Source organism: Amblyomma mixtum, chromosome 1 (assembly GCF_055824585.1).
Source record: "Amblyomma mixtum isolate Tamu chromosome 1, ASM5582458v1, whole genome shotgun sequence".
Classification (NCBI taxonomy): domain Eukaryota; kingdom Metazoa; phylum Arthropoda; class Arachnida; order Ixodida; family Ixodidae; genus Amblyomma; species Amblyomma mixtum.
This window is the reverse complement of record NC_143012.1, coordinates 102,071,494-102,094,745: the sequence shown is the minus strand read 5'-3', so window position 1 is coordinate 102,094,745 and position 23,252 is coordinate 102,071,494. Positions and strand designations below refer to the sequence as shown.

The 23,252-nt window shown below is 45.3% G+C and overlaps 1 protein-coding gene across 4 annotated transcripts in view; it reads right to left on the bottom strand.

Moving 5' to 3' along the window:
* Window positions 1–670: 670 nt before the first annotated feature.
* LOC149367348 (transcriptional activator Myb-like) overlaps window positions 671–23,252 on the bottom strand; it is a 116,933-nt gene continuing 94,351 nt past the window's right edge. For 2 of the 4 annotated variants that reach the window (XM_089555175.1, XM_089555181.1), the window contains exons 16-19: window positions 22,707–22,829; window positions 16,910–17,026; window positions 11,639–11,778; window positions 671–4,405 (exon numbers count right to left, since the gene is read on the bottom strand). In XM_089555175.1, the coding sequence (XP_089411301.1) occupies window positions 11,665–11,778; window positions 16,910–17,026; window positions 22,707–22,829 (354 nt within the window). In that variant the 3' untranslated portion in view covers window positions 671–4,405; window positions 11,639–11,664. The remainder of the gene's footprint in view (window positions 4,406–11,638; window positions 11,779–16,909; window positions 17,027–22,706; window positions 22,830–23,252) is intronic. The other 2 variants (XM_089555190.1, XM_089555195.1) reach the window with 2 other exon arrangements.

Genomic DNA, 23,252 nt, shown 5'->3' with positions numbered 1-23,252 from the left:
GCTCTTCCACCCTTGCAAACTTGTTTGATACTGATCTGAAATGAAACACTAAAATGTGCATAAGTCATTTCCACTTACTGGCAAAATTTGCTGCAAATCAAGTTTATCCAATCCTTAAATGTCCATCCAATGATGTCATATCCACTGCAAAAAATTTGCTATGTATCGACGCCAGTGCCATGATCTTGGTGTACTTTCAGTACCGGAAATTTGCGTTAAGATAGATGCTCACAGCATCACCATAACTCTCAGTGCAACAAGAAGCAAAATGGACTTCTACACAATCCTCATATGTCAAGCGAGAATCTTATTTTTCATATCACTGGCCCAATATCGGATCAGAATATTCTATTCAAGCCTGTCCTTTCTACTCTGCAAAGTTTCCTTTTTAAAAGTTTTACTCATGCAGTACACATGTGCATACCATACCAGTAGGCACGCAAGTGTCTTGAGTGAATTGTGCAGAAAAAAAGAAGTGTGGTAGTGCTCCGGTATAACACACATTAGCTTTCCTAGTTTGTACTTTTGAAGTGTTACGAAACACTATATTTAGTGTGTGTTCATCATCGTCAGCCCACTGCAGGACAACCAACTGAATGATGTTGAGACTGCTGCACAGTCTGACAGGCAGAGTTGCCAGACTCGCATGCGGACTGCCGAGACACAGCAATGAATCTTCAAGACTTTTATTGTTGCCCAAGGAAAAGACAAAAGTCAGCGTCATATATACTACTCTCAAGCGATTTCTTTCATTATACCTCTCTGACCGATAGCACATAAACATCTCTTTTATATATACAAATAAGTGCAATAACTATAATGGTGATCAGCATTAACACAAGAAGCACAAAAAAACTCTTTGGCCCGCACCCCAGCTAAAGCAAAGCTGCAAACATAAAATGCAAAAGGTGCAAAAACTAAAAAGAAAAATGCACACCATCTCGAAGCCTCACACCCAGTGGACAGAAAGGCAACACGTAAAAAAGAGCAAGCCCCTGCCTGCAAAAATGCAATTCATAAATGCACTGAACTCCATATCAACCCACGTCCAGACCCTTTTGGCCCAAAACCACCGAGATTAGTGCCAGCCTGTGTGCCTTGCAACTGTGCAGTGCTCATTGTGCAGACCTAGTACAGTGTTCTTCTAACCCTGCTAAGTTTCACTGTAATGCAAACACACAAGCGGGGCTTTAATACAGAGCCATAAGCAATGCGAATGTGCGAAATAAAAATAAATGCATATAAGAACACATCCAAAACATCATTACTTGAGAGCCAGGATGTTGTATTTCTGTACGCCACACCCATCCTGCTGCCACAAGCTATGGTTACTAAAGGTGCCGTAAAGTAACTTTGCAAGAAACAAACAAAAAAAGGCCATGATTTTTGTTCAGCAGGTACATGTTACCAAAACAAGGCACGGATATTAAATGCATTGTGAAAGAGCATCGCAAGAACTGTTGCTAGCTCCGTTAGTCCTGCATACATGTTCACAAATGGTTTCATGCATGCCATAGTGTATACATGCCCACACTCATGGTCTGAGAAGTCAGCTGTAACGCACACACACACAAAAGAGAGGAAATGCTGAACAGGGACCGTGGATCATTGGAAACCCTGGAATGGTGCCTTTAAATGCCAATGGCTTAATGTGGATACGAAAGGCAAGGAGATCCTGAGATAATAATACATTTGGTGCCAGAAACTTGCCGCATAAAGCAGCTACCCCAGAATACTGTGTGTGTCTCGATGGGACCGACAGAGGTAGGTTTAAAATGGAAGCATAGAAGGAAAAAGATGCTTTCAAAGCACCACTGAGGAGATGGGGGAAAGGAGTTGTGGTGAATTTTGAAGATAGACAGCGGTGGGAACGACCAAAGGGGCAGGCAAAAAGCTGCAGTTTTGTTGGCGGCAGCCCAACGCTGAGAATTAGGGCGGTACAAAGATTAGGTTATGCCAAGTTTGCAGTAAAAGGCAGACAAATGGCTTTGCAGTACGCATTAAATAAAACGGGAAGTAAAAAAATTTGCTAAGAGAGTAAGAACAACAAAAACAGTGCTTTCAGCTGCGTCTTCAGCCTGTGGCAGCTACTTCTAGTCAGCTTTGCCAAAATGGCACCACAGATTATGCAGTTGCATCTAATCGCACAGTGCGATTAGTGAAATATGGAGGGGATTGGGCCAAACCAGACGTTGCAGTTATGGTTGCACAGGAATTCCACACCGATCGGTACATTCCCACCACTGTGCAAAAGGAGGTAGGTGCTGGGTAATTCATAGCAACACACATATATATATATATATAAAAAGAAAGCGTTTCAGCAACACAGACTTTTCAAACAAGACAAAAAAAAAAGGGAAACCTGAGGACGTTTGAAATACACTACACACACTAGGCACTCGGAGAACAAAGTGCCACGTACAAATCTAATATATGAAAAGAGACTCGTCTCGTTTGTGTGCCCTCGTAGGAGTGTGCTCTGCTGTGGCACATCTGACGACTAAGTCCCATGTGCAATAAAACACAAGCGCTGTTCACCAGCACAATGTAAACAAGCTGCAGACAACTGCATTGTGACACACACAAATTAGTCCCCAGCTGACCGAGGACGAACAGCAAATAAAAAAACTGGGCAAAATTTGCGCTCTCTTTGATGACCTTTGACCCCAGCCACCGGGAGGGAGGGTTTCGACCACACAGCTGGAACACAGTGCATTCACTCTCCTTCACTAGCACTACTAGAACAGAACAGGCCTCTCATTAAGGGGGACGTGGGGATCAGAGGTGGAATTTTTTCCTTTTTCGTGTGGAGCCATTAAATCTGTCATGCTTATTGGGAAGTCCACTGCATGTCTAAAAGCACAAAATTTCACTGAAATATCCCAAGCGGTTGATGCAGTGACAGCCTCCAAATATTTTTAGCAGCTTGACTTTTTCTAAGCACAATGTTTTATCACGCCTGCATAATTCACTCATTGTCATGTTGAATTAGTGATGGAGTGAAAAACTGAAAGCAGTAAGTCAGAAATACTATGGTCACTCGCGTAATTTGCACACTTTTTTCTTTAAATTAAGGCTTCAAAAAGGGGCTGTGCAAATTACACAAAGATTTCATGAACACATGAAAAAAAAAAAACTGCAAAATTTGTAACGCGCAATATACACCCATGCTTGGCTGCCTGTACGTCCCCCCCCCATGTAATGCCCGCTCAGGGCTTTATGGTACTTGAATAAATAAAATGTGGTGTTTTCTAACACCAAATTTTTTCAAGATTCTTGCAACTTGATCCCCTGTCACCCCTTAAACACGCTTCGAGAGGATAGCCCCACTGGCAGCACAAACTTTGACTTTATCACCACGTCAGAGGTGCACTGGGAGGTTGATGTCTGCCTCATTGTGCAACCCTCTCCTGTGATCACTGCGTGCTATCGCGCCCCAGATGAGCTTCAGTGCGTAAGACATCGCAGCAGCCCATGAAACTGTCTACAGACCGCTGCTGCTCAAAAATTACCAGCCGTACAAGGAGTACCCTGAAAATCTCTCCATGTTTTTTACTCCGCACCGAGAAGGATATGGAGCACCAAACACATCAAGACGCACTGATGTGCTGTAATGTGCAGCCACGCTAATCACATGACAGAGCAGGACACAATGCAGCATTGGGTTGCATCACTGTGTGCAAGCGAGACAAGAACGTAGCAAAGATAAAAGCTGGCTTCATACTGTTGGGAGCCAAATACAGGGCACAAGGATGCATAAAAGCAAGTGTCCACAGCGTCCAGCCCTGCACTGCTCCGAAAGAAGTCCGCAAGTGGTGGCCAACACGACCATAGTCCAAGGCTTGGTGCAATGTCCCGGTGAGAAGCACCACTGGGGAGCTCTGTCACCCACACCTCGTATCTCGGAGCATCGTGGCGTAAAAGAGAAGCGCTGTGGCACGCAGTTAAAAACATAAAAGCAGTCTTTAAAATCCGACTAAAAGAACGCAGGGACAAAAGGCACCACTGCGAACGGGAAATGGGCACACGGCCACTCGGACACAGAGGCGAGCGTTAAAAACACAGCCACTCGGACACAGAGGCGAGCGTTAAAAACACAGCCACTCGGACACAGAGGCGAGCGTTAAAAACACAGCCACTCGAACACAGAGGCGAGCGTTAAAAATTGTGGCAGTGCAGGGATGACCCCCGTAAAAGTGAGGCAGTGTGTGGCAAACGGTATAAAAAATGCCTCGGAAGAAGGGTGCCAATAAAAAGTGCAGACAGTGAGTACTACTACTAGTGGGTGTGGTCGGCTGCTCTAAAAGTACTGGCTGGCATTGCCAAAGGGGTTCTGGTTGTGACCGTAGTGCTGTGAGTGGCGCTGGTGGTAGAAGAGGGGGTGCGTTGCTCCCACGAAGTCCACCTACAAGGAGGGAAGAAAAAAGAAGTCACAAAAACGCCAGCACTGGTGAAGATCCCCCTCTGCTACTCCCACCAAAAGCACACAGCTTTGATCAGCTCCAAAGGAAACGGCTATCACTGCAACTTTTTTACGTGGCTACGCTGCACCACCATCCATTTGCAAGTGGCAATCACCGAGTCTCTTTTGATCTCCATGTCACATGTCTGGATCGAGTAGCGGGAAAATTTTTACAGCCCATCTGCTTGGCAATAAATGCATCTTTTGCCGTTGGATGGTGTTGTCCTCAAAGTAATGCACAGCACTGCACAGATTTGGCCCACTGTGGCCGCTTGAAAAGCTCCGCACGGGTTGCATGGCAATGCATGGCACAGCCGGTAGCATGCAGCTCTCCACTAATTTAACCACTGAATGAAACACTCATTGTACTCTCAAAAGACCATCCTGAACTGCCTGTTCAGTTGCTGTTGTAACTGTTTAAAAAGCCACAACACTGCTCAAATACTATTGACGGACTACTGTCCTCCTTGGCCCTGACTGGACGAGAAAGCTTTCACAGTGGTGCAAACAACTTGAGATGCAGTGTAAGGGCACAGACAAAGAGGCGCTTCATCTCCTTCGAGGCACACGGTGCAGAACAGGGAGCACGTTTACAGGACACAGCAGCTCACAAACAGAAAGGCAAAAACATGACGCAAATAACAAAGGTAGATTTTAGATTGGCGAACTTGAACAAAAAAAAAACCATCAAAAACACAGAAAACACCTTCAGAATTGTACACAATATATGAGGCAGACAAATTGCTTATATTATTGCCATGTACATTTTTGTTCAAGTGACAGAAGTACCTGCCTAAATCCCTGAATCATTTATGGATGACATATATGTCATACTCGCTGGAAAATTCGTTCTGGATAGATGGCAAATGAAAGTTCAACTCCTGTTCCCTGTAATTTGTGCGGCATGGATAAACTTTCAATTTTTCCGGATTTTGTGAACAATACACATGATGTTTATTTATTTATTTAATTAATTTATTTATTAGTTACCTCCATCGCCCCGCAGGGCATTACAGTAGTGGGGTTACAGACTTCATTAGAGGTGTAAAACAATTATTGCAGTGCATGGAAAAATGCATCATTAGATGTGATACATACAATGCTCGATGGCAAACTGTTGTTCTTCAAGAGAACACACGTGATGAGACAGGACGACGATACAGGTGCCTAGAACACAGGTGCTTTTTGTAGTGCCTGATTTCTCTAAGTGCACATCCAACTAGCCCAGCAACAAATGTTACAATACACAGGATGGTTCGTTGTAAGCCTGGCAAGTTCAGCTAATGATGGTTTGGTTTGATTTATTGCGGTTTAACGTCCCAAAGCAACTCAGGCTATGAGGGTCGCCCTAGTGAAGGGCTCCCGAAATTTCGACCACCTGGGGTTCTTTTACGTGCACTAACATCGCACAGCACACGGGCCTCTAGAATTTCGCCTTCATAGAAATTCGGCCACCGCGGCCGGGATCGAACCCGCGTCTTTCGGGTCAGAGTTCAGCTAATGAATTGTCAAGGTTAATTTTTCCAGACTTGTAACCACAGATCAATCTATAACAGTATAAAGACCGTACATAGGTAATGCTAAGTTTTTTAAACAATTCGGCTGTGTGCTAATAACAAGAAATTTTTCCAATTATGCTGATTCCTTTTCTGTAAACGCATCACTTTATTAACATTATTAATACTTTCGCCCTGTTCAATAATGTTGTCGCCCAGATAAGTGCGCCATATTTCACGACTGAGCGAAGCAAGGAAATGTGTATTGACTGAAAAGGGAAAGGATGAACAGTAACTACACCAATAGCCAGACAGGCACAATAAGGTAGGCAATGTGGTCGTCCCACGACATATTCTCAGAGAAATGTTTTACAGAGAAGAGCTACTTTATAAGGAATGGAAGATGAAAAACTTTTGATGTGGACGAAGGATCAGTGCTCTAGTCTTTTCAACATTAATTTTCAGTTCATTCTCAGTTTTCCACGTGAGAATGCCCTATTTACTCGATCGGCTAAACTAATGCTTGATTGTTCAGGGGGAAAAAAAAAAACACGCACGTACACACACATGATACACTTGCGTCGTTGTATATAACACAGTCAGCATATTTATCGGTATATTAACAATATCATTACCATAAATTAAAAATAGGAATGCCCCTAAAATACTCCCCTGAGGAACACCCAAAGCTTGACGGCTCAGCAACGTCTATGAATGTCAACAAATTCTGGGTGATGTTGTAAATAACAAGGTATTAACGAAAGCACACAGCCAAGAAAGACATAGTATTTGAGCTTCTGAACGAGAATGCGGTGGCTGATGAGGTCAAAAGCTTTCGTGAAATCTAAAATAATGCCTAATGCCACGTAGTTATTTCAAAACTGTGTAATATCAGTTCTTTTGAAGCTAGCTCAGTTGATTTATTTTTTTGGAAAGTGCACTGTGCCAGAGTTATGATTTTATGCTTGTCAGAAAAAGCCCCCGAGCACTGAAGAATGAATTTTTCAAATCCTATATATGTGTCGGGTAAGATGCTATTACATCAATGGCATTTAACTGGTGTGACTTGAAGGCCAAATGCATTTTCCAACTTAATGTTGGTGGGCGACACACGCCTGCATCACGGAAAGGAAATGATTGTTGAACACATTAGCTAGATCAACCCCAGTTAAGGGGGGAGCCTGGTCTTGAAAAGAAAATTTTTATTGATCTAGTCCTAGTTATGACAGAAGCCAACAGCCACAGAAACCAAGGGGCACAGGGGATTTTTTTAAAAATTTATTTATTTAATTTGTGGTGTTGATCAATTTAGAATATTACTGAATATGTTATCGCTTAATGCTAATTGACTAGAAAAGCATGAAATTTTCAGGGCACATGCATTTTTATGCGCTGATTCTAGATATGTCATTTAATTTCACGTAAAACAATTCCTTAAGCACATATGCAGCTTTTATGCAAGCATTTTGCGAAGAGTATTGATGAAAATTTGCTGCGGGAAACTCGCTGAAATGTATGCCACTGGGTTCTCTTGACACCAAGGAATGCAATAAGGGTAAAATTATCATCCCGACTATCATAGAACTTGAGTAATCGGGTACTGAAGCTGCCACTTCACAAACAGGACTGCACACTTTTCTTCTCATTTCTGAAGCGACAACTTCAAAACCCCATAACTCAAGTTCTGTGATAGGCGGGAAGATAATTTTACCCTTATTGGATTCCTTGGTGTCAAGGGAACCCAATAGCATAGATTTCAGCGAGTTTCCCACAAGAAATTTTTTCCAAAGTTCTTCACAAAATGCATGCATAAAAATTGCATAAGTGCTCAAGGAATTGTTTTACATGAAATTAAATGTCATATCTAGAATCGGCCCACAAAAATACATATTCGCTGAGGATTCCTTAACTGTGACTTCATTAATAAATTTTTTTTTTTCAAGACCAGGCTCCTCTCTTAACTGTATGTTATCTATTGTTGCTTTAGAGACTGTTTTGGGTGACTGCCTGGTTAGGACCTTTCACGCTTGCCCCTATCACCCAGTCAGTGAAGGGAAAATATTTGGGTGATAATGCCTTTTGGCTGCACGCAATTCTCTGTGGACGAAGTTTCAGTACTCTTTAGCTTTTTGACATGCAAAGGTTTCTAGTCTGCAAAAGCTTAGCATACTTTTAATGAGCTTCGGCATACCAGTGGTTACCCATGGCTTACAAGGTCATTTTAACATAATGAGTTTGCCCCGCCGCGGTGGCTGAGTGGTTACGGCGCTCGACTGCTGGCCCGAAAGACGTGGGTTCGATCCCGGCCGCGGCGGCCGAATTTCGATGCAGGCGAAATTCTAGAGGCCCGTGTACTGTGCAATGTCAGTGCACGTTAAAGAACCCCAGGTGGTCGAAATTTCCGGAGACCTTCACTATGGCGTCCCTCATAGCCTAAGTTGCTTTGGGACGTTAAACCCCAATAAACCAAACCAATAAACCAAACATAACGAGTTTAAAGGAGTAGCTGCAAGCGTCAGTATATTCTTTTCATCGCAACCATCTTCGGGGTTAGTCAAACCAAATACAGGGCACAATTCAGGTTGGCTACGCGGTCTCGATCTTGTCTGACCATTCTTCAGTGCGCAAGGAGACAAAGGCAGGGTTAAGTGGTGGGGAAACCACCTTGTTCTACCAGCTGGGCACACTTACTGCCCACGCAGGGATCTCTGGACATGTCCAAAGCCATCATATTTCGAGCTTATAATGAAGAAGTTCCTCCCCTAGATCCACTCATTTTTCAAGACCAGCACATAGAGACAGTTCACAAGCATAAGGTTCTAGGTGTATACTTGTCTTCGCATCTTAAATGGGACGCTCATATAAACCATATTTCTGAAAAGCCCTCTACTGTCACTGGGGTAATCTCACGCAGTCGCACATTGCTCTCCATAAGTGCTAAACTGCAAATTTACTATGCTCTGTTCCTTTCTCACGTCAACTACTGTACTCTAGTATGGGCAACAACTACAACAAATATGAACAAGCTTCTTGTCTTGCAAAGAAAAATTATTCGTCTCATAGTAAACTTAGAACCAACGTCAAATATTCAACCCATAATAACACCACTTAATGTGATCCGTGTGGATAATATTTATGAATATCGCTTGTTACAATTAACTTATTTTGGTTCGGCAGGTATGGGTAATTTCTTGGTAAAACTTGCATCTCTTGAACACCGAACTGCAAACACTAGATGCACTGACACACGGTCCCTATCACATTTTAGAACAGACTACAAATTACAATCCTTGGCTCATTATCTTCCCGTTTTTCTCAACAAATATAAAGACACTGTTGGTTTTAGTCCTAAGCAACTGAGAACCTACTTCGTGCAAATATAATCTATCCATACATGTGTTCTTACTTTAAATATTATAGTCGCATTTACAAACTTTCTGCCTTGTTGAGCTATTTCTATTTATTTTATTATTGATCAACTTTTTTGTTTTGTTTTCATCTTGTGCAACAATGAAGTATGCATTGTATAATAACACTTTAGGATGTCATGTTAATGAAATTCTGGAATTTGCTGTTTGCTCCGGCTATGTTGTGTACTGGTTTCCTGGGCCTTTGTCAAGCTGCTTGTACAGCTTTTAGCCCGGGTGACCATCCACTTGTTGGAAAATAAATTTGATTTGAAGCTAAGGCATGATAGCCTTAGCTGCTTATGCACCAATAAACCCAACACATGTCAGAAATCAAGGAAAATGACACACTGAAGAAACAAAACGGAGAGGAATGGGCGCCACTTCACCCATCATGTTTTGCGCAGTTACATAATTTCCACGCCTGTCTGCGAGTTGCTGCACATGCTTGCTGGTGTGTGCGACAAGGACACTGCTGCACCACTCCCGACACAACCTGCCTTGCAGGAAAAGATGCAGTGTGTGCACAGTGTGCTGTACGCCATGCCACATTCATGCCATTTGGCCACCCCACCAACAGTACTTAATTCATTCCCTAGAGCACTACAAAATCGTGCCGCTCGCTTCATTTCTCGCAACTATTGCCGACATTCCAGCATAACTATTATTAAGGCTCCGTTGTCCCTTCCATCCTTAGAGTCTCACAGAACAATAGCACTTATCGGCCTCTTCCATAAAATTGTTTACAGCCATCATTCCTTCACACTACCCCTTACGGCCCGCACATCTCACTGATTGCATAATCACCTCACTTTTAAACGCCTTTCGAGAAGGACCAACGCATTCAACTCATCAGCCCTGCCCCGTGCAATCATTTATTGGAATGGTCTTCCTGACAACATTGCTCAAATCTCAGATTGTGTTATTTTCAAAGAAAAAAATAAGCAGCATTTTGTTCTGAAGTGTGTTCTTTAGTTTGTTTTTCAATTTAGTTCTATTTTCTGGTTGGTTGCTTGCTAATGTATAACGATGTTAAAATAACCATCTTCTAATTGCTTCTTTTCCGCAGCCCCAGTTATGTAACCCCCCTCACGTAATAGTCCAGACGGAGCCCGTGAGGTATTTGAATAAATAAATAAATGCCCTCTCCACATGTGTGTCCCAGTGCATCATGCTGCTGGTACTCCACCTGACTGGTTGACGCAGCAGCGGAAGTTCAATCTGTGCTATCCACAGGGCTGCAGTTTCGCAAGCTGTTTTTAATGCACCCAAAGTATCATCCTGACATTACTGCTGGAGATATAAGTTTGCTTTGCTACTGCTTGTGAACACAGCAACTGCGCTTGACACCCAAGCTCCTTGCAGGCCACCATTGACTGTGCTAGAACTGGTGCACACTGCTACGCAGCTGCAGCAGCAAGAAATGGGCTGAATCCATGACAGTGTGCAACCGGTTCACTTCTCCACCACCTATGATTGGCCACGTCGGTGCTGAGTGACATCAGCTGGCGTGACGACATGCGGCCAATCACATGCGGCTGCCCACAGAAAAGCGAGCCGGCTCCAAAATGAACCGTCACGTGGATTCGGCCCCCGACTTCTGCACAACGGGAAGCTGGTTTGCACTTGATATGGTTGCAGCAGGGGCAACGAATGTGTGGTCCAGCCTTTTCTTTTCATCTTACTCCGCCATGGCCACTGTGTCAAGCAACAGAGCTGCGAATCGAGTGCCACATACCACCACCACCAATGCTGCAATCGAGTGCTTTGTCATGCTTTGATGGTGGTGGCCCCACATGCCCTGCTGTGTTCATTCTTGGCACTGCAAGGTTCGCTCTCTTGTGGTGCTGTTGTTGTAGCAGGACAGATTGCATGGGGGGCTACAAAACTGGGTCTGGACCACTACCACCTCAAAGGAACACATTGAAGTTGACCTGTGTAACTACAGATGACACTCCTTGACAAGTTGGCAAATGTCAAAAAACCAACTAGAGGTAGTAATGCCAAAACAGCTTTCTCGCGCAAGGCAAGGCGTCATCCACTTCCAGCCGGTGATCACGGAGTCCTCCCTTTTGGTCCTGACCACGCATAATGTCCTCAGTGACCAGAGGAGGCCCCCTGTGCAGCAGTGCCGTGCACCAGAGCCCAGAGGTGCAGTGAGGGTGACATGCACAACACAGTTCAGTTTGTGCACGGGTGCGAATGTGATCATGCACACAAGTGGTCCCCTTCCACCCCACAACTGGGGGAGGGCGGAGGAGGAAAGGACGTACCCGCCCAAGGGAGGAGGGGTGAGAGGTCAAAGGTCAAGCGAGCGCGGCTTGTGGCTTGCCATCATCCACTGGCGGGCCTGCTGCGTCAGCTCCAGCTGGTCCCGCGTCTTTCCGCACACCAGGGGATTCAACTTGTTTAGCTGGCGTGGCAAAAAGGCACGGTACCAAACCACGGTCATTCCGAAGGCCCCTCTGCATGCACTCTAGGGGCCAACAAGGGTGCCTCCCCTACTCCCTGCACCACGATGCCAGTCACAGAGTCACATAACACCATATGTTGCCGCATATAAGTAGACTCCAAACATGCACAGCCAGCTAGTTTTGAACTCTCTAGGCAGGTAGGTTTTGGCAATTTCATCCTCAATCATTTTTCCTCCGTCGATTCCCCGCACCGTCACAAACTGATCCTCAAACTTTGTCATCCCGCGGGAACATTGCCACACATAAAACGTCTCACAGCAACAGCCGTGCCATGGTGCCTTCCAACAGCTGGAGACAAGTCGAGAGCAAATGGTCCCATCGCTAAGCGGCCCCCAGTGTGGGTGTTCACAACTGGTCTGCACCCTAATTAAATGAGTTGTGCTACGCATCCACTGATCCTGCCGTCAGCATCCTGGGCAGGCATGCAGTAAACAGCAGCTGAGTCAGCAGTTCCCATAAACAGGGTGTCCCCATTCCTCTGTGGAAAAACGGGTCATACTTATACACGGCAATATACAGTACACGAATGAACATTCATGCAGCTAAGCTGTTCAGCACCTCCACAGCGACACGTACAATGCATCCAGGCACCGGCCTGGTACCAAGATAGCTCAGAATCTGCCATTCAAGCGACGATGCCCTGAACAGAGGCTGCCCGGGTGGAAGGCAAAACAAATGACCGCATGGATAGCACTGCGAAAGCAGGCTCTACAGCATAGCTCACAGCTCACTTCCAGTGGCACGACCGATGGTGCACACAAGGCTCGGGTAAAACACCATAAAAAGGGCTTTTGCAGAGGCAACTGCCCGGCACATGACTACAGTGCAGCTGACCCCACTTCCTATAGCTTGCCAGAGTGGTGTTTGAAGCTGCGCACTACGCCTGCGAGGCACCATGGCTCTCTACGGCAAGGTTTCTGCCCAAACAGTGGTCACTGACGATGGACAGTGAGGCACTGGGCAGCCCAACCAGTCACATATTTTCATTCCGCCAATGGTAACCCCAACTTCTGGATTGGCCCCCAGGGGCAAATAGTGAACAATTTGTCTGCTGTTAACTGTTGGTTAAAAAAAAAAAAAGAGAGAGAGAGACACTGGGAAAAATGATTTCTAGACAGCGGTATAAACAGCGATTCCAGCTCAAAAGCACCTCAGAATGCAGCCTAAAAAGGGGAGATAGATTTGCTAACTATTCTCAGGGAAACAAAGAGAAAAGAAAGGAAAGTTGAACAGCTACCATACATGTTCAAAAACAGCGCTAACCCACTGCACCATAAAAGCAAAAGGAAAGAGTGTCTTTCATTCTGCTCTCAGCCATTCTCACTGACATTCCCGCTAGGTGGCAGCACTGACACCTTTCTCTGGCACTGTCACTTTGATGGTTTGGACTCACACTAGCTGGCATCCATGCATGCTGGCAGATTTCTGAGCTGTGCTCAGCCTTTGCTCAGTGGAGTCTCACTAATTCAAACTATTAAAACCGCCCACGGCGATCGAGACTCATTAATTATAACTCCACACATAAACCAAATGTATTTTAGTGCATTAGCATGTAGGCTGTCATCTTGCAAAAAAAACCACTGGGTTTCTCCACAACGAAATTCCCTGATTAGTCGAGAGGGTTGTCGGCACTGCCAAATTTGAAAATCTGAGGAGTAGAATGTTCAAGTACCTTCCACTGAATTATCATATTTTATTAAACTAAGGCCATTTTACTAATCCACTTCAATCCTCACCAATCTTCCCTAATCCACCCAGGAATCCCCACTAATCTTCTAGCTAATCCCCCCAAACACCCACCTTAATCCATTTTCTGGGTTTGGCCGACTTCCAAAATTTTTGGGGGTCCTTTAAAACTGTTTATTTAGGGACGCACACACAGCTTAAATACACTCAGACCAGCTCAGGCGCACACTGTGCAAGGTAAACAAGAAAAAAAAAAGAAAAACTTGCTTCATATCTTTATTACAAGAACTTTGAAAGGAACATCTTTTTGCAGCATACGAAAGAACTGAAGTATCGCAGGGTCACAATGTGTCAGCGATACTTCAGTTCTTTCGTATCCTGCAGAAAAGATGGTTGGTTTGGTTTTATGGGGTTTAACGTCCCAAAGCGACTGAGGCTATGAGAGACGCCGTAGTGGAGGGCTCCGGGAATTTCGACCACCTGGGGTTCTTTCACGTGCACTGACATCGCACAGTACACGGGCCTCTAGAATTTCTCCTCCAAAGAAATTCCAGCCGCCGCGGCCGGGATCGAACCCGCGTCTTTTGGGTCAGCAGCCGAGCACCTTAACCACTGTTCCTTTGAAAGTTCGTGCGATAAAGATGTGAAGCGAGTTTTTTTCTCTTTTTTTTTTCTTGTTTACCTTGCGCGGTGTGCGCCTGCGCTGGTCTGAGTGTATTTAAGCTGTGTGTGCGTCCCTAAATAAAACGGTTGACAGTCAGCGCAGTGTTCGTCCTTCTTCTCTTCCTTTAAAACTTTAAGGGGGGGGGGGGGGGGGGCAACTTCCAAATGCCATGGCATTTTCTTTCAAGGCCCTCAAGTTTTTGGGTCCATTATTCACAACAGTGCTGGAAATGCGGACAATAGGGGAGAATAGACAAATGTCTATTCTCCCCTTCTGTCAGTGTTTCCAGCGCTGTTGTAACGAATGTGTACCAACTCACCCAACTTTTTTCTCTCATCAATGTTTTCTGGTCCCCCTGAGCATGAACAGTGTGATGCCATCCACTAAAAAGCACAGGCTGGCACAGAGAGCTACACCAGCCTTTTCTTTTCTTTTTTTTCACATACATTTCACACTACCGGAATGAAAAAACTTAGCGAGTGCTTTCCTGTCATCATATCGCAATGAACACAAGGCACAGGAGAAGACGGGTGTAATTTGTTGAAAAGAAATTGTGCGTGCAAATGAAAAAAGCACACGCACACACAAGCTACAGCAAAAGCAAAACAAAATGTAAATGTAAAATGGCAGCCACTAATCCTTCTCTGTTCTGCCTGAAATGCAAGTGAAGGTTTTGGGGAAGGTTGAGGGGAAGTGGGTCTTAGAAATAAATTTTTATCAATGAAGTCACAAGTATGAAATCCTCAGGGAACATGCATTTTTGCGTGCTGATTCCAAATATGTAATTTAATTGTATGTACAATAAGTCCTTGTGCACTTAAGCAATATGTTAGGTGACTTTTTCTGAGAGTTTGAAAGAAATTCTACTGCAGGGAACTTGTTAGACTGCGTGCCATTGGTTTCTCTTGGCATCAAGCTATGCAATAAGGGTGAAATTATCACCCTGCCTGTTATAGAAGGTGGGTTATAGGATTTTGAAATCATCAGTTTCTTCCCATTTGTGAAGTGGCAAATTCAGATTCCTGTAACTCAACTTCTATGATAGGCAGGAAAATAATTTTGCCCTTATTGCATAGTTTGATGTCAGGACAGGCCAGTGGCATGCGTCCTAGCAAGTTTCCTGCAGCAAAATTTATTGAAAGCTGTCGACAAAAAGTTGCATATCATATTATATAAGTGCACAAGGACTTGTTTCACATAAAATTAAATTACATATTTGGAATCGGCATGCAAAAATACCTGTTCCTTGAAGATTTCATTATGGTGACTTCATAAACAAAATTTTTTTTTCTAAGACCAGCTTAACCCCTTAAGAGTGAATTGCCGCATTTACTCGTATAATTTGTGCACCTCTAATTTATTGCGTGGGCTTATGTAAACAACTTTGACTCGCATATTTTACGCTGCCTGCTATCTATGGCAGACCACTGGGCTTGGGAAGATCAGTGCGGCTCCGAAAGGTGACAGTGGCAGACTGTTTAACTGGCCTGCTTTCCTGGATAACAGTTGTGAGGGGGAGCATACTTCTGGGAACCTCTGGCACGCATCCAAAACTACAGAGCCGTTCAGTTTGTCAGCTGAGCTGTGTGGCATATGGGAGCCACATAATGTGGGGTGGGGCGGGTCTACTTTTATTTGGAGCCAACTTTTTTAAGCCAGCAAATGCCTGTACTAATCCACTTCAATCCTCACTAATCTCCCCTAATCTGCCACTAATCTACTAGCTAATCCCCCCAAACACCCAATGCTAGTGCGCGCTGTGGCCCTGGCAGAGTTCTTCAGACGTGTTTGAAAAATCTCCACCAATCTGCGCGTATTACGTGACTAAATACTGTTTGAATGCAAACATGGCGGTGCTTTTAAAGTAATGTGGCAGGCAACTAGGTTTCTCGTGTTCTTTGCTTTCGTCGCCTTTCTTGCTGTGTGGGAACAGTGTGGTGACAGCTGCTCTGGTGGTTGGCTGTGCTTCTTGGAGCTGTGCACTGTTACGCTGCCAGGGTAAGCTGACACAGCTCGCAACAAAGGAAAAAGAAAGATGGACCACTGCTATCACGAACATAGCCCAGCTGCAAGCGTTTCTTTCATGGTGGTGGTACCTTTCACTGCCCCACAGTGGGGGCACCCTGTTCTACCTACAAGGGAGCTGTGGAGAGGAGAGACAGGGCTTCGTACCTGGCTTGGACACCCGACTGGATACAACAACAATACAGCTCTTCATTTGGCAAAGCCCACAGAAATGCTGCTCCATACCAGCCTAGCACTTGTGCTCAACTGCCATACCACTTGTGCTCAGTTTACTAGAGAGCAATTTCACCTCCGTGCGGAGAAGAGCATGTTCTGAAGCCAGCCATACCACCAAGCCAGATAAGTAACCTTGCCTCGCTGGCATCAGCCACACACCGTTTGAGCCCCATGTCTGATCACTGCTCCCACCAGCTTCAAAGACATCGCAGAGTCCCGCACGGCCCACAATGCGAGGCTGGTTCCTCATTTGAGGGCACACTACTCTTGGTTGCAGTCCCCACTGGTTGCAGCTCATTGCGGCTGCCCAGTGAGGCATACTGGACCACACAGCTATGGGTCCACACAACCACTTATCGTTTTATTTACTCCTGGAGTGAGAAGTGGCCACATGGTGGTGTGCGTGCAGTGCAGGCAAGTGCTCTCTCGTGCAGTGCAGAGGAGGCAGGCGGGTGGTGCACAGTGTGCGAGGGTGCTACCTTGGTGAGCAGCCACCTGCGGGGAGGTGTGCCCTCAAACCGGTGGTGCAGCGCCATGCGAGAGGAGGAGGACACGCCGCTGTGCAAAGGGTGCTGCTGCTGCTGCTGTGCCCTGGGCTGCGGGGGGAGGAGGAGGGGGACACAGTGAATGAGCATCATCATCATCAGCCTCACTACGCCCACTGCAGGGCAAAGGCCTCTCCCATGTCTTTCCAATTGACCCTGTCCTTGGCCAGCCGCGGCCACCGTATTCCCGCAAATTTCTTAATCTCATCCGCCCACCTAATTTTCTGCCGCCCCCTGCTACGCTTGCCTCTCTTGGAATCCACTCCATTACCCTTCATTACCAGTGGTTATCCTGCCTTCGCATTACATGCCCTGCCCAAGCCCACTTCTTCCTCTTGATTTCGACTAAGATGTCATTAACCCGCGTTTGTTCTCTCACCCACTCCGCCCGCTTCCGATCTCTTAACGTTACACCTATCATTTGTCTTTTCATAGCTTTAACTTAAGCTGAACCCTCTTTGTTAGCCTCCATGTTTCTGGCCGATAGGCTATTACCGGTAAGATACAGCTGTTGTATACTTTTCTCTTCAGGGATATTGGTAAACTGCCATTCATGACCTGAGAGAACCTGCCATATGCGCTCCACCCCATTCTTATTCTTCCAGTTATTTCCCTCTCATGATCTGGATCAGCTGTCACTACCTGCCCAAAATAGACATATCAATAAGAGACATATCAAATTACCATCCCGCTTATCGTAAGAGTTCAGTTGTAGGCTTTTCAAGCTACCACTCCAGACTCATTTCTGAAGTGGCAACTGTGGTAGCTGTCTGATAGGCGGAATGATACTTTTCCCCTTCCTCCATTCCTTGGTATACTAGAAGCATGCATTTCAGCAAATTCCCTCCAGCGAAATTTCTTAAAATTTCTGTCCGAGAACTGACATAGCATACTACATAAGTGTGCAAGTTCTGTATGAAATTAAATGGCAAATTTGAAATCGGCATGCAAAAACACATATTCCCTGAATATTCATAGTTGTGACTTCAATAATAATTATTTTTTTCAAGACCCTCTTTCCCCTTAACCAAAGGACAAGCTTAACAGGCCAGTTAGCTTTGCATTGGTTTTTAATAGTGTGAACCAACACGACGTCGACGCATGAGAAATAGTAGCGTACCAATACCTTTGAATATTCTATCAATGTCTGTTCAGTATGAAAAAAAAAAAACTTAAAAACATAGCTGTCCTTAGTTTTTCTTTTTTCGAAATACAAATGTCCATGTAACAAATTCCTTGACATCTGAAGTGCGCATATTTGTGAATTCTATGTAACAAAGGTGTTTCAGCCGTTGACCTTTGTCTAATAAACTTGCTACACTGGCTATATATTAGCTAGTGTGAAATTACTTGATACTCTGCTGAAACATGTGAAAGTTTCATGATAAAACATGAACTAACATGAAACGCACATCTATGGTCGTGTCGTGTTGTCTGGCTCAGTCATGTTGTCAGTGTGATTGCAAAAATTTCTCTGCGTTTAACACATGGCACATGGTTACTGTGAACAATTCCAATGTGATTTCACCTACGTACATTTCTTTTTGTTTCCATTCTGCATTTTCGTTTTGAGTCCTCATGCAAAAAGTTCAAAGAACAAAATCCTGGAGGCAATGAAAAATCACCGACTTTTTTCTATTGTGTTGTATCCAGTTTTCACTGTAGTACATAGTTTTTGCAGCTGAAGTTAGGGAAGAATAGACTGACTCAGCACCGTAGAAAATTAAAGACACCTGCAAAAAAAGTGGTCGTGCAAAATGAGTGACAAAATGAAATACAAGGGCCAAACTATGAACAGCCCGTGCAGAGTGTGCAGCTTTGGCATGCTGGAAAAACAGCGTGGACATAAGAGAGGGGAGAGCACACTGGTGTCGAAGATGATGAGACAATGCCCTGATGACGAACCAGCTTTGACAGGGCAGCACACAATGGTGAATGCGGCAAAAATTACATTGGGCAAACCGGGAAATGCATAAACACGTGCTTACGCCAGCATAACACGTCTTTGAAAGGTGCTCCTTCATCAAATCTGTCCCTTCATTACAGAGATTGTCATCTGAACAAACCTGGTGTGTCCAAGGTGTCTAATAAAAAAGCATGGTTTCCTCTCCTTAACAGGGCTAAGATTAAATTCAGACATCCAGATCAGCTGACCAGGGAGTTGTGTGCAGCCCATCACATTCACAAGAACAGCGACACGTGCGTTAGCACACCTTCTGTAACCATCCATGAGTGTGAAATTTCGTGTCTGGATTCCTGACTTTCTTGTGTGTGCTTTTTTCGCGGGAAGCGCAGGCGCTTCGGGTTGTCATTTGAGAGTGTATAACCTGTGTGTTTTTGCGAAACAAGCTTTCAGCTGTTAGTAGCGCTTGTCCTTCCTCCTCTGTCCTTGTTCCTCGTCGCAGCGCTGGTGAAGTTGTGAAGATGTACCAACTAGCTCAGATCACGGTTTTGCTACAATGGTGAAATCCCAGCTATGGTGGCATCACAGTGGTGTCGTGTAAAAAGTAGGACAAAAGTTGTCACCATTGTCAATCACTCCGCTCTGACAGTCGACGTGAGCGGAGGACGGCTGCTGGAAAGCTACAACATCAACCCACGTCACTGGCTCCAAGACACTCGGGTGCGAGAGGCCCAAATAGGCACAGACCACCTCGCTACCAGCCGTTCTCGCTACTGTATCTTTCATGGCACTGTTGGCAAAAGCGAGTTAAAGTGTAAACTGTGGTGCTAACACTTGCCACACCAGCACTATCCCTTTCAGGCGCCATTTTTCGATTTGACTGAAATCAATTATGTTTTCACCTAAGTAGCATATTCAGGCCTCAATACAGTAGAACCCCGCTGTTACATTCCTCACTGCTGCGTTTTCCTGGCTGTTACGTCGTTTTCTTCGGGTCCCGGCATAGCTTCCATAGGATCCAATGTATTGGGAACCCCGCTGTTACGTTGTAGCCGAGGAAACGATCCCACATGATACGTCGCAACCGGGCTCCCCGAACCCAACCGGGCAATGCGCGCCAACCGGCATTTTGATTTTTGACTGAGTCTTGGCCAGGCTTGGCTACGGAACTGGCTGCAAGAAGCCGCACGCGAGTTGGAGAGGCCGCCACTAGATGGCTATCTGCCTCGCACGCCGAACGCCGCGATCTTTATCGTGGGAGGTGGTGAGGAGGAGGCGCGCGGCTGCGGTCGCTTATCAGCGCCTCTTTTCTTTCACTCTTTCTTTTTATCTTTTAACTCTCCTCTATCTGCAAGTGACAGCGGTGGTGGCTCGGCTGGAGCCAGTCGGCAGGGCCCGTGCAATTTCCTTTTCATCCTTCTCAGTCGCAACAACATCTTTATTGTGCTTTGATGGCGTGATAGCGTTGAGTAAGCAAGGGGCTTTCCCTTGAGGAAAAGCTGGACGTACTAAACGCAGTCGACTGGCAGCCAGGGCGGCTTACGCAGAGCAGCGCGGCGAGCAGCCTACGAACATTTCAGTGCTTGACGCTGTGCACAACGTCGCTTCAGCGTGGACTGCAGTGAGCGCGTGAACTGCACAGCACTGCTGCGTGCGTGCGGTGTGGCCGCACCGCAAAGCGACGCTGACAGCAATGCGGCCTTTGCTATTGAGAAACGCGTTGTTCTTTCCAGCGAGCGAAAGAAACTGCAATCCACCATTCTCGATTTTTTAAAGTCCTAGGGTCAATTTGTGGAAATTAATTGTTTCAAGTCAAAGCTGCACTGTTTTCATTAATTTTCGGTGCTTTCCTCACTGTTGCGTTTTCCCGGCTGTTACGTTTTTTTTTCCCGGTCCGGTGAAAAACGTATGAACGGGGTTCTACTGTAAAAGGAATCTTTTAGTTTTCCAACGTGAAAGACCAGCGGGTAAGTTTTTACAACGATGTGGAGAATTCCGTACAAAGTATCAGATTTGTAGAAATAGTAACATCAAAATGTTCTCATGTGTCAGGTAAGCACCCTAGGTATCACCGAATCACTGTGTTTTGAAGATTCACATTACGCTCGAAATTGGGCAAAAACCATCGATGCTTTCACTCGCGGCACAATCTGTCTACCCAAAAACGGCGGACAAAGTGCTACCTAGCTCACTCTTGTGTGAAATATTATTGACTGCGCTCGCTACATGGTACAAAAAAGCAATTTATTTGCAACAAGAAGGGTGCTCAATAATGCAATCACTGTTAAGTGCTCCAGTTTCTCAGAAAAAGCTGTAAGTTTGCCGCTTACACAATTGTGCACAAAGCACCTGAAAGAGCTATGTGTTTGTGTAGTGAGGGAAAGCCTACATCCTGACGTCCGAGCTTGGCGCTCATCAGTTCGATTTATCTGTTTTATGAGAAACCGCATTTGATACATACAAAAATGCATGCGTTTGCTGGAAGGTTTAGGAACACTTTCATACAGCCAATAATTCATAGTATCCGTGTTTGTTATAAGGAGGCCTGACTGTAAATTGCTTGAAAATGCTCTGCAATGTTTGATTTCACAAGAAACTATTTCACCAGATGTTCAGGACAATTTAAGATCAGTCTGAACACATCCACAGCTTTTGCTAACAGCTTTGGGCTATCAAGAAGCATTAATCTCAGGTCGGTATCCCGATGTCTAGTGGGCTTGGAGTTGATTCTTTTTTGGGCAGGTGGAAGCAAATCTTGCCCATAGGATGTCAAGACACTACAGAAACCAGGCACATCATTCATTACACCAGTGCAATCCGTAAACTGGCTCCATGAGCGAGAAAGCAGAAAAGAAGCGGAAGATGACGCCTACGGTCAGACAGGTGACCATATTTCGTGCTGAGGTTGAGCAGTTTCTTCGTCAGTCAAATTCTGACGACGTAATATCATCGTCAGAGTGACCGCCGCTTGAAGCACTGAAAAAATTCGGCTACAGATACAACAGAATCACGTGAAACGGGATTTTTTCCAAGTGCGTGTGCCATCTCTGTGCGCTGAAGCCGTACTGCGAGTGCACTATGTCGGAGCCTCAACTTCAAATGCGTTTTCAAAAATTGCTGCCTTGTGGGAAAAATGCAGGCTACGCAAGAAACCAAAGTGGAGTGTCGAAACAAAAAATTAGATAGCAAACAAAATCCACAACAGCCCTGGTTGCACTCACATTGCACTTCGAATCCGTCGATAACCGGTGATCGATGCACTGTGGCGTGGTGACGAAACAGTTGCACGGAACGAAAGACGAAAGCACATCACCAAATTTTTGCTTATGTGCTTTCCTCTTTCAGATGACGCATTAGACAGTCATACATACCCATCCCGGTGGTATTTACCTACAATTGCTAAATAGTTTACAATTGAATTTTCTGATGCTGTTTCAGCTCCATCAACCGAAAGATGGCTGTGACATGTAGTAGTTAGTGCATAGGTTATGTGACGCATGTAAAAAAGAACAGCAATATAACTGCTCAAACGTCATTTCAGGTCTTGAGGCAGGCTGGCTTAAATGTTGTAGTTAATTAAAACTAGGTATCAGCCCGTGCGACCTAAACACCTACTAACCATCACGGCTATCGTTGGGTAGATGACACCGAAACAGCTTCAAGAAATTCATTACACATTAAATTATTCAATTAAGTTACACTGGTGCTGGTGCCAAGTTTATATTACTAACTTTTTTTTTGAAAAAACATGCCACAGCTACACTTGCACTGGGGCATTGTATTTCTCGTTCTGTAAATACTTGGCAAGCCTGGCCAGAAGCAGCTCACCTTGGTCCGGGCCAGAGCGGCAAAGGGCTCGCCAACGGGCACGGACACCTCTTCGGGCAGCGTTTCGCGGATGATGGATGGCGGAGAGAAGAGCACCGACGAGTCACCCAGCAGGCTCTTGCTCTGCACGGGGGGTTTTGAAATAATGCATCATCATCATCAGCCTGCAGGGCAAAGGCCTCTCCTCCCACGTCTCCCCGATTAACCCTGTCCTTCGCCAGTTGCGACCACCGTATTCCCGCAGATTTCTTAATCTCATCCGCCCACCTAACTTTCTGCCGCCCCCTGCTACGCTTGCTTTCTCTTGGAATCCACTGCGTTACCGTTAAGGACCAGTGGTTATCTTGCCTTCGCATTACACACCCTGCCCAAGCCCATTTCTTCCTCTTGATTTCGACTAGGATGTCATTAGCCCACGTTTGTACCCTCACCCACTCTGCCCTCTTCCGATCTCTTAACGTTACACCTATCATTTTCCTTTCCATTGCTCGCTGCGTTGTCCTTAACTTAGGCTGAACCCTCTTTGTTAGCCTCCGCGTTTCTGCC